A 12,375-nucleotide genomic window follows, 5' to 3' on the forward strand; every position below is an offset into this window, starting at 1 on the left:
ATCCAAAGCCAGGAGCCAGGAGCTTCTTCCAGGTCTCCCACATGGGTGCAGAGGCCCAAGGTCTTGGGCCATCTTCTACTGATTTCCCAGGCCACATCAGAGAGCTGGATGAGAAGCAGAGCAGCCAGGACTCAAACCAGAGCCCATATGGGATGCCAGCTCTGTAGGCGGCAGCTTTACTCACTACGCCACAGTGCCAGCCCCTCAATAACTTGTTCTTACAAAGTTAACTAGAATTCTTCTATGTAATCATTCTATCCTTTTTAATAAGGAATCTGAAATTGCCTTTAAAATCTCTGTTATACAGGTTGGTGTATTATTCAATCTTTCTACTTTGAGTAGTTAGTTCGTTAATTTACATTTTGTGAGGAAAGTATCCATTTCCTCTAGGTTTTATAATTTGTTGTTATAGAGTTTCACATAGTTTCCAATATTGGTTAACTTAAAAGTTCTATTGTACTTCCATTATATTAACACATATATTTCCTTTCCCAAGCCTCATAATACATGCATCCACTTAAAATTATATAAGAAAGTAAAAAAGACACCAAGTAACTCCTCCAATTAAAACCTTATTTCTTATCTTTACTTTCCCATTTCTTCTTTCTCCCGAATTTCAGGGCTTCAAACTTTAGTCATATCCTGAGAACTCTATCAAGAGTCACTTATTCAGTTTAAAATCCTTTCTCAAGTACTCTTCTTAAATTGGAGTATGTAGTTGTTACATTCTCTGAATTTTTGTGAATATCTTTCTTCAACCTGAGAAGCAAGTAATCACTTGGCTGGTTATAAAATACTTGAGATATGCTATGACTTTAATGTATTCCCCCAAATTGACATGTCAGGGAACTTGATCTCTGCTACAGAGATGTTGGGAGGTGGGTGTGGCCGCTCCATTATGGAACATAGGATCCCAACTGGCAGCTCAATCACCAGACCAAATTATTTCCCCTCTTTTAATTTATAATTATAATAAGAGCTTGTAAGATTTTCATTTTCTCTTTGGAGTTCAAGAATTGTGTCTGTTTATACCTCGGTCTTTTTTCATCCATGTTATTTATAACTGTAAAATCTTTTCCATCTACAATTTCCCTTCTTTCTTTGATTCAGAAATTATTTTTTCAACTGTGGTTTTTCCTTCATCTTTGACTTCTCCTCTTTCTGTGGTTCCTATTATTCAGAAATTAGGTTTCCCAAATTTATGCTCCAGCTCACTAACCTGAACATCAGATTCATTAAACCACCATTTCCTCGGATTCTCCTGTCTACCCTTCCCAAAGTATTAGTAACCTGTTACTTATAGTTAAAAATACTGCAGGGTTTGAGTAAAGTCATCTTCTCAGTAGTACTAACTAGGTAAAATGCTCTTAGTCCATTATAATAATAACATAATGTAAAATACCAAAGAACATTAACAACAATAAATTTATGTTACTGAAAGCACAAAATATTTTAAGTATAAATTGAAATATCATTGGGATGAATTGCCTCATGAAAAAAATTTCTTCAGAATTTCTTCTGAAAATAGAAATATCACGCCCATCACTTTTCAAATGATACAATTTTTACCAACTATATTGAGCACCACTTTTAATCACTAAGTATATGTATGTGTATATGTGTATGTTGTATCATAAAATCTTAAAATGTCAGCCCATCATCAACTTCTTTCACTGATTTTTTTCCCTACTACAACTAAGAAGAGATAACTAGGAACAAACATGGAGGGAGAATAAGGGAGAATCTTTTCTTCTCTGTGCTCACTCTTTAGTCTCAAGACATTGTTGTGTTAAAAATCAAGCACTGGAGTTAAAAACAATTAGAAAAGGAGCTGAATGTCTCATTGGAAAACATTTATCTTTTTCAAAAAGTAGTAGACCTACTAGTGCATTTTGAAGCTGCTCAGCTCTTCACTGAAGAACGCTATGTGGGTGAACGGTCACTCTCAGGACAATCAGGCACTTGGTACAATGAGAACATCTGCAGTCACTCCAGAATGGTCTAAGTTCAGGTCCGCATCCTTGTGCTTCAGGGCACAGACTGATCACCAGCTGGAAGACAGAAGATATTGCCCCATGGAATACATTGCTATTTGATTCCCCTCTAAACACAACTCACTGGGGGTGGGGGGGGGGCTTTAAAACACATTGCGGCCACATAGTGCAACATTAGGGGAAAATCTTCGAAGGCCTACACAAAAATGTTAGAGGAATGAATTCAAGAAGACTAATCAACTGTCCGGGAAGTTAAAAAGAATATCATAAAAGTTATCTAAAAATATTAGGCATTCATCATATAGAGCATGAAAGAGTAGAATTCAGTATTTGTTGAATGAATGAACATATTTACATACCTGAGTTCAAATTCCAGCCTCGCTAATACTTGACCTTGAGTACTTAAATGTCTTTGCTTATCCTCAGCTTCCTCACCTGTAAAATGGAGATAATTGTATCTACCTCTTCCTGTTATCACAAGGACTGAACTACAACATGTAAGACTACTACCTGAACAGGGTGACTCTCAAATGACAGTCATTTTAAGAGCTCTACTACAACTGGCTTATTAACTCCTCACCAAATAGCTCCAACAATGAAGTCAAATTAAGATGCTATTTACTAGATCAAATCTGTGTATACTGACTACAGCTGTACTGTAGGGAGGCACTGTGTGAGGCCAGCTCTACATCAACTATAAGACATTCCCTTTACTTTTAGCTAGATGTAAGCTTCCTGCTAATAAGCAGATGTCTTCCCACACTGTGATATACAAAGTTCAAACTCATAAAAAGAATAACAGCTGCTCATCTTGCTGGTCCAAGGTTACTGTGACTTGTGGCCAAATGCACACAAAGGCTTGAAACTGATGAGAGGTACTGGCACTTCTAACAGTTTCCCAATAATTAGCTAATTGACACAAGCAATTCTTTTGAGACCCATAAATTAGATGCATCCTGCAGGAAGGGATAACATTCAAACACACCCAGAGAAATTGTACACCTGCAAACAGAATATTCCACCTGTGGATGTTCTGGTCTCCACTTGTTAGAAGCCAGGTTAAAATAAATCACACAGCACTTATGATTTAAATGGCTTTAAAGGATGGTATAGACTTTTTCCTCTACAAAATGGTCTCACACTGCAGTTGGAAAAGGTACTGGAAAGGCCACCTAGTTTATTGGATTATTTCTCCTAGGAAAGGACTATACACAGTCCACTTTTTTGTGGCCAGTAAAGTGGTTTTAAATCATAAATGTAGCTGCATATAATCAGGTTATTTTCTGGAATATAGGAAACTGGGAGCTTTTGTAAAACTTGACAAGTGTCTTTGTCATTCACTTCATGAATCACTCAACAAAAGTCAGCCATGTACCATTCCCTCTAAGTTACTATCTCAGAATGTCCATTCACTCAAAGATTTTCCTTTTCTTTTTTTCACATTCATTTATTTATTTTGAGCCATCATCCCATCAACAGTTCTGCCTCCAAGAGGAAGGACCAGTTATGTCTGGGGAGAGGATGGAGATGAGTATTTCAAAAAATTCGGGGAAAAACAGAAGTAAAATTTATTTTGATGCAAAACATCCTGAAATCCATGCAGGTTTTTTGTTTGTTTTTTTCCACAAACCCATTTCCCCTGAGCTTTTCAACCTCATCCATTAGGACTAAGGTGCGAACCACAGCCCACATCCACACCCACCATCACCAGCACGGCCCTCCCTGGACGATCAGCAAGGCCCCGGGACCGGCGGCTGTGCAGAGGCTCAGGGCACGTGGCATGGAGCCGCCCTGTTCAGAGCGAAGCCCCTAGGCTCCCCGTCCCAGAGAATCTCTCACAGGGCTAGTCACCGGACCCAAAGGCGCCGAGACCAACCACTCCGGCCTCCGCCTTGGGAAAGCTCAGCCAGGCATGGGAGGCGACCAGGCCGGACCGCGCCATGGCGGCTTCGAGAGAGGCCGTTCAGCCAAGCCCGAACCGGAAGCGCGAGGTGCAGGTGTGGCCAGGTGCGGAGCCTTGGCGTCCTTTGCCTACTTTAGTCTCCTGGCGGCACAGGAAACCCCTATTATCGTCCCTCTCAGAGAGGACGCGCTGAGGGTTCCCACTCGGGCGCCTCAGACTCCGGCAGGGGCTGGGGGCAAGGAGGGCGCTCCCAGGCCGCCGCGGCTTCCTGAGGGAAAGCAGCCCGCCCGCCGCGCGGGAATCCAGGCCCGGCTCCAGGCTGCCAGCCCTGCGGCCCTCGCCCGAGGCGGGGCCGGGCTGGCGGCCCAACGCACGCCGCTGTTGACAAGCGCCAGCCTCGCAGTGCGGAGGGGTTTCTCACGCCCCCTGCTCCCGGGTGACTGCACCGGAGGTCGGAAGGAAGCGGGGCGAGGGATGAGTCACCCGCGCTTCATTCCTCCTTCCCGGGCCCCGAGCCTCCGCACGCCGGCCCCCACCTGGGACCCTGCAGCTGGGAGCCGAGACTCCCCTCGCTCGTTCTTAGGCTCCTCCACCAAACCCCCTGTGGCCTGCGGCGGCGCGGAGACGGGCGGAGCGTGTAGCCAATGAGAGCCTCGTTCTCTCGCCCGCCGTCCAATGGGACGCGGCTCGCTGGCGGGGCGGGACTTGGAGGGCGGGAGGGGGCGGCCCGAGGCAGGCGCGCGGCGCGGTTGCTCTGCTGCTCACAGACCGAGCGCGTCGCGGGGAGTCGGCGCCCAGGCGAAGCGGGAAGGCGCCAGCTCTGCCGCCGTCGCCGCCGCTGCCGCTGGCCAAGGTGCTGGACGCCACAGGCCCTTGGGCCGCCTTGCCAGCTCGGGTACCCGTTGCAGCCGCCGCTGCCTCGCTCTCAGCTTGGTCCCCATGGAAGAAATGGAAGAAGAGTTAAAATGCCCGGTGTGCGGCTCTTTCTACCGGGAGCCCATCATCCTGCCTTGCTCGCACAATATATGTCAGGCGTGCGCCCGCAACATCTTGGTGCAAACCCCGGAGTCGGAGTCCCCCCAGAGCCGCCGGGCCTCGGGCTCCGGGGTCTCCGACTACGACTACCTGGACCTGGACAAGATGAGCCTGTACAGCGAGGCGGACAGCGGCTACGGCTCCTACGGGGGTTTCGCCAGCGCCCCCACTACCCCTTGCCAGAAGTCCCCTAACGGCGTCCGTGTGTTTCCTCCAGCCATGCCGCCGCCGGCCACCCACCTGTCACCGGCCCTGGCCCCAGTGCCCCGCAACTCCTGCATCACCTGCCCCCAGTGCCACCGCAGCCTCATCCTGGATGACCGGGGGCTCCGCGGCTTCCCCAAGAACCGCGTCCTGGAAGGAGTCATCGACCGCTACCAGCAGAGCAAAGCCGCGGCCCTCAAGTGCCAGCTCTGCGAGAAGGCGCCCAAGGAGGCCACCGTCATGTGTGAACAGTGCGACGTCTTCTACTGCGACCCCTGCCGCCTGCGCTGTCACCCACCCCGGGGGCCCCTCGCCAAGCACCGCCTGGTGCCCCCGGCCCAGGGCCGCGTGAGCCGGCGGCTGAGCCCGCGCAAGGTGTCCACCTGCACGGACCACGAGCTGGAGAACCACAGCATGTACTGCGTGCAGTGCAAGATGCCCGTGTGCTACCAGTGCCTGGAGGAGGGCAAACACTCCAGCCACGAAGTCAAGGCTCTGGGGGCCATGTGGAAGCTGCACAAGGTGAGTCCTAAGAAACCCCAGCCCAGACTCCCCGCGCCTGCGACCCTCGGGCTCTGCGCCAGACGGGTCCCCCTAATTCATGCACAGCGCATCCCAGTGGGGGCGCAGTGCAGGTGCCTGCGATGTCTGCCTCCCCCGGCTGGTGCATTGCAGGAGGTGCACGGGGACCTTAAACGGCGCACAGAGGAGTATTCCCCCCAGTAACCCTCCCATACCCCCCACCCCCGCCAGAGTTTCCGCGAAGATGCCTTAGAGAGGATCTCCCGAAGCGCACTGTCTGTGCGCCGGGTCTGCAGCCTGTGGCGGCCGCCGCCGAGGAAGAAAGCCCGAGTGCCGGGGCAGAGCCGCGTGGGTGCCCGGGACTGCCGGGTGCGTTTGAGGACAGGGCCAGCTGCGAGCCTCCGGGCGGGAGTGCGGTGGAGCCCCGCGCACCGCGGAGGGCGACGCTGATGCTTCGGCGGGCGCGGTGAGGCCCAGCAGGGGCCGGGAGACGCCTCTGGTGGAATACTGATGAGCCCGCGCTGGGCCTGGCTTGGCCCTGCCACCCGAGAGGACGCGTCGCAGGGGGCTGAGATGGCGTAGGGGGCTCACACTCAAGAGGCGGGGGTGGGGGGGAACTTTGCAGTCGCCGTGGCAACACGGGGAGCAGGCTCGGGTCCTGACCCTCCCTGCGGGGGGACCCAGAGCCCACCCAGCCTGAAAGCCAGGCCGATGCATCTCCCAGGGTGACAGCCTGCCCTGACCCACCCAGACACTCATTTCTGCCGGATTCAGCCCTTCTCTCTCAGTTGTGAGTGCCAAGCTCGGGACACCTGTTACCAAGTTCATCCTTCAGGGCTGTTGAGATGGAGCCTCCGCCACAGCTTTGCAGGAAAAGTGCCTGCACCAGCTTGTTAAGTCAGGCCCCCCCCTCTGCTCACAGCCCTCCCCAGGGCTTCCTCGAAGTGGTCTGCTGGACCCCCATGGCCTGTTCTTCTGAGGTCCGCCAGACCTCATTGCCTCTCACCCAACTCCTTCCACCCCTGCCACGGTGCCGGTCTCTGTTTCTCCATCAACACCACCCCAGTACCTTTGCACCTGCTGTTTCCTCAGCCTGAGGCTCTTCCCAATACTCTAGATCCCAATGCCTCATTCACTTGCCTCCCTTAGATATTGGTTCAGCTGTCACCTTTGCAGAGAACCCTCTTGTCTGCACTTGTTGCCACCCTCCTCAGATACTCTTGACCCCCCTGCTCTCTCTCTCAGTGGCACCTGTTGCTCCCTGGGTGTGCTATGTATTTTAGTTACAGTGTTATTTATCTGTTTTTCCCCACCTCCCCCTCACACACACAAACACACATGAACATAAACTTCACCATGAAAGAGATCTTTGCAGTATTGTGCCTACACTGCTTAGGAGAAAGGAACCCAATCTTGGGATGCACATACATTTGACTGTTTGAATAACCCACTTAGGGGTGTGGCAGGCAGTGCGGGGGTTCAGGGTGACTGTGAGGTTTTCTTTTTGTCACTGAGTTGCAGCCCCAAGGATGAGCCAGGGCAGTGAAGAAGGTGTGCAGATGTCAGGTGGTGCAGATGGCTCCGCTCCAGGCTTCCTGGCATTCCTCGAAGACAAGAATCTAGCCTTCGACTGAATAACCTTGGGGTTAAGGCTAGACCATTGGTGTTTTATTTATAGCTAGGAGAAAGTAAAATAGTATCATTTTCAGCATTCAGTGGAGGTTTTCTCGACTCCTTATCCCAATCGAGTGTGACCTGTGTTTACAGTCATTTGTGTTCTCACATGCAACCATTTAGAACATTTTAACACTAATGGAGATTTAAGTTAGCACCAGATTTGAGTCCCACGAGGCACATGCCCCTGCTCTTTTCACGGTTCAGTTTCAATTTTCTAAAATGACATTTTGTTTTGGAATTTTTCGGGACTTTATTTCACAGCCAATCTTTTCTTCACATTGTGTTTTCACTCGTAAACTGCTGACTTTAGTCTGTGTTGAATTGCCCTACAGACTAGCTAAGAAATTAGTCACTCTAGCTGGAAAAAGAACTCAGGGTTACTCGCAAATCAGGATGGTCAATCCACAGCCTTGTTTTCCTATGAAGAACCTCTCTGCTAACCCAAAGGATCGTTTACATCTCTGCCAGGCCCACAGAGATCTGAAGTCTCAAATCATTTGTTTTACCAGTGATGCGATTTGGGAATAGACATGTTGGTGCTGGCTGGTTTAAACTCTGGGTGTCTGCTAAACAGAGTCATGTGGAAACCCTGGAGACGTGCAGTAAGTTGGCTGGAAGACCATTTATTCTCAGATTTTGCACATGTTTTCCAAAATACTAAGTAGGTATGATTTTTGTTCTGCCAGAATCAGGATTATTAAACTGCCAAGAAAGAATAAGCCAAAAAGGGTGACAAATTTTAACTTTCACTTGTCATCTGTTAGAGGAACAACAAACAGTACTCCCCCACCTTCTTTCTTTAACAGGTAGTTATGTGTTAGCTTTCTATTTTCTCACTTAGTCTGTTTGAATTAAGAAGTTAATGACATCTGTATCACCACAAAAGATCAGGCCAGAATTTCTGTACCCTTCAAAACATAGGAGAGTAAACTACTAAGTAGTTCTCCCCAAACTCGGGCAATTAGTTATCAACACAGGTTATTACTAGATCTGAAAGTTTTCATTAATATTCTACCATATTAGTCATTTCTACTCATAAAGAAAACCCTATGATTAAGTATTTTCCTAAAACGGATGAAATTTATTCCTAAATAGTTTTAAAACATTTAGTTGACATTTACTAATTCTCAGTGGACTAAATTACAATTTTTTTAGGTATTTGTGGCCTTCAAAATCCATGAAAAATGACATGTGAAGTGGCCTTGTAAGTCAGTTATCTGATAGCAGTTTTAATTTATCAGTACTTGCTACTGATAAATTATGATTTTTTTCCCTTATCCAACTTAAGAATGTCAACCAAAATATGATTCTAGACAGTCCCAAATGGGCAGTTGGAACTGTCATTATTACTTGTAACTTTAAGCAGTTCACATTCCTAAATTAATATTACCCTTGAGTTCCTGGTATGCTAGTGTCACTGGATCACTAATATGTTTGTAATCATTCTTTTGTGTCTATGCCATGGAGCAAAGAGCTTCTTGTCTTAAATAATACTCATTGTGAATCATGTCCCAAATGTCATTCTCTCTTACCTTTGTTTTTTTGAACATGAAGATCTGCAATTGAAACGGTATTTTAAAATAAAATTTTCAGTGGACATGTTTTCATTTACAAAGTATTCTGGAAAAAAAATACCTGCTCACTTGTGTGGTAGCATGTCATTGACTATTTGTGTAGCAAAATGTATCATATAATGTTGCTGAAATAATACTCAGTTAACAGAGCAGTAAACATAACAAACAGAAGAGAGCAGTGTTTCTGTATATAACAGATCTCATATATTCATGGTTTTTGAGTTTGTTTTAAGTTACTTGTAGTACAATCAGATCACTCAGTGTGCAACGCAAACATCCTTACATGTCTTCAGGAGAATGTGACAGAGAGGGAATTATTTATCTCCTGTAGCATAATGGAAAGAGCTAGATGACTGGCGTTCTAAGGTGCTGATGCTGATGCTGTCACTCGTACTGGGAGACTCTTAAGCAAATCTCATAACCTCTCTTCATTTCCAAACCACAAAAATGTAAAGGAGTTAAAACTGTATTTGTGAAAGTATTTTGAAAAAAATAACAAATGTTTATAACTTGCCAGTTTCAGTTTGGTGCAAGTGAAAGCTATTTGTGTAATACAGAAGTCAGTGTCTTCCCCCAGCAACAATGACTGCCTACAAATCTCATCCCTACCTTGGGGTCCTTCGCTCGCTCCTTTCAGAGCACGGGGTCTGGTCCAAAGCTGCCCTGAAAGTGACCTAAAAAAATGAGCCACATTCTCATGGGTCCAGAAATAATACTCAGTTAAATCAAGTTCAAAGAATAAGAATGATGAAAAAGTTTATATATTAAGCAACGGTATTTTGTTATTCGTTAACAAAGAAAGTGATGGCTTACATGACTGTTATTCTCCAGTAAGCAGGTTGTAACTTTGAAATAGCTCGGATTTTTTTTCCTGCATACACCATGGTAAGATACTATTAATTGGAATTTCAGGTCAGTTCACAGTTTGCATAAAGTTAGAGAAAATTATCATAGCCATCTGTTACTGAGTAATGCAAATAATGCACAGTCAAGAATTATCCTTAGCAATACTACAACAAATTTCACTGTGCTCCCTAAACAAGTTAGAGGACTTGTTAAAGTGTGAATCTGCATATAATTTGGGCATAGAGGAGGATAGAACTCATTATGTGATAGAGGGTTAAGAACAAAGTATTAATTTTTTTTTATCAGTCTCAGCAGGAACTGTTGGAGGTAAGCAAAAGAAACCCACTTAACTAATCTCAGTGGACTTCAGGGAAATGAGATAAAGGAAAATAGAGCCTGAAAACCATAGAATTCACCCTCAGAATCAGTGAGTCAGCTTGGATTAAGTTATGCTGCAATAATAAACAGTCTGTGAGTCTCAGTGGATTACAATAGCAGCAGCTAATTTCTTACTCGTAGTAATGTCACTGAGAGTGCTTTATTTCTGCTTTAGCTAGTGTCTGCTGGTTTTCTGACACTTTGAACTAAGTTCTGATTTTTTAAAAAAGCATGCGAATTATGACATATAAATGTTTTTGTTTGAAGATTCTAATTATTTTCTAAAATGTTTATTTATTTGAAAGACAAGAGAGAGAGAGAGGTCTACCATTTGCTGATTCACTGCCCAGATGCTCACAACAATGGGGCTGGGCCAGACCAAAACCAGGGTAACTCAATGTTTATCTTGACACTTGATCTTAGCCAAAAGGCTGTGAAGCCGATCAATGCATATCTCTAAGGTGGGTAGCAAGGGACCTAACTACTCAAATTTAAAGAGAAACGGGGCAAGGAGGAGAGGCAGATGCATTGAGTCTTCCAGAGACCAGATCATCAGTTGTATGATGGGTGTGAGCAGGTGGGCTTAGCTTGTGAGGGGTGCATCCTGCCTCCCATCTGAGATGAGTGACAGGTTGACAGTAGAGATCTATCAGCTGAGCCATGGAGTTGTCCCTCTTCTAACAAAATCATGTGTCTTGACATTTATAGACTGAAAATAGCATGAAAGAATAAGTAGATTTTTTATTTCAAAAATTTATTTATTTATTTGAAAGGCTGAGTTACAGAGAGAGGGAGAGAGAGATATTCCAACCACTGGTTCCCCAAATGGCTACAACAGTGGGACTGGGCCGAGACAAAGCCACAAGCCAGGAGCTTCTTCCAGATCTCCCACATAGGTGCAAGTACCCAACTGCTAGGACTATCTTCCACTGCTTCCCCAGGCACTTTAGCAGGGAGCTGGATCAGAAGTGGTGCAGCCGGGACTTAAACTCATGCCCATATGGGTTGCTGGTGTCACAGGCTGTGGCCCAACCTACAACGCTGGCCCCAATAAGTGGATTTTTCAAATAGAAGTGGTACTTCAGTGTTTCTGTAGATCTAAAACATTTACAAGGCCATTTTTGAAGATGAAAAAACATGTTTAAACCAGTAAGCATGTATGAGCTCTATGTTATTTTTTTTTTTCTTGTACCATTTGTGGTTAAAAGAAAATTTGCAGGGACTTGAGAAAGTTTGTGGGAAAATGGAATTAAAAGATGTTTATTTTGGTGCAAAAAGCATTTGAAATGCATATACACTTTTCTCGCAATATACATTTTTTCATGAACTTTTTGAAGATTCCCTCAAATATATATTCCAGTTCAAGAATAGATACCTGACCTACCTTTGACTGTAAAATATTTTTAAGTTAAGTAAATTGGAAAATGCTGATATTTAGAAACGGAATTAAGGACTGCCAAACAAGATTGTTTTTCGTAAGCCTTGCTGCTATGGTTTGGATGTGTCTCCTAAAGTTCACTAATTACATACTAAACCCCCAATTCAACAGTGTGGAGAGATGAGACTTTTGAAAGATTAGGCCCTGAGGGCTATGCCCTCTTGTGTGGTCAGTGCCATGATCCATGGTGTCCGTTATCAAAGGAGTGGGTTCCTGATAAAAGGATGAGTTCGACCCCCTCTCCTCCGGCTCTCCTGCCACATTTTGCCTTTCACCACATCAGGATGCAACAGAAGGCTCTCCCCAGATGCAGCCCCTCAATCTTGAGCCTCCCAGCCTCCCCAGCTGTGAGCCAAATAGATTTTTGTTCTTTGTAAATTACTCAGTCTACCATAACAGCACAAAACGGACTAAGACGCTTGCACAGAATCAGAACTGAACATTTTTTACGAACAGCTCTAATCAAAGAACAAACTGTTTCGGAAAGAAATAGCTTTGGGAAGAGAATGCTGAACACTGTTCCTTGGTGTGGGAATAAGTACCTCACATCAGCAGCCAGGGCACAGAGTTGCGTGAGTCTCATCTGCTGCTGGTTTATTCATGTGAAGCTGACTTCCCAGCCTGATAGCATCAAGTTCGCTTTATCGGGAATTTTCTTCGCCTTCCTCTTTATTCTTCTCTTTGCAGCCTGCATTGTGAGAAGTAATTGTTTGACACCAAATGCTCATCACTGACTCATGCTTCCGTGTTGTTCTGACAGGGCAACACTGTTCTTAATGCACTGTATCTCATAGCTATTCTCTG

General features: G+C 45.8%; 1 protein-coding gene across 8 annotated transcripts in view; it reads left to right on the forward strand.

Moving 5' to 3' along the window:
• The first annotated feature begins 4,628 nt into the window (after window positions 1–4,628).
• The window catches only part of TRIM9 (tripartite motif containing 9), a 112,556-nt gene continuing 104,809 nt past the window's right edge, over window positions 4,629–12,375 (forward strand). For 3 of the 8 annotated variants that reach the window (XM_002718240.5, XM_017348290.3, XM_008269648.4), the window contains exon 1: window positions 4,631–5,658. In XM_002718240.5, coding sequence (XP_002718286.3) covers window positions 4,837–5,658 — 822 coding nt within the window. In that variant the 5' untranslated portion in view covers window positions 4,631–4,836. Of the gene's footprint in view, window positions 5,659–12,375 lie in introns of all 8 variants that reach the window. The other 5 variants (XM_008269649.4, XM_051822840.2, XM_008269647.4 and 2 more) reach the window with 4 other exon arrangements.

The sequence above is a fragment of the Oryctolagus cuniculus genome, chromosome 12 (genome assembly GCF_964237555.1).
Source record: "Oryctolagus cuniculus chromosome 12, mOryCun1.1, whole genome shotgun sequence".
Classification (NCBI taxonomy): domain Eukaryota; kingdom Metazoa; phylum Chordata; class Mammalia; order Lagomorpha; family Leporidae; genus Oryctolagus; species Oryctolagus cuniculus.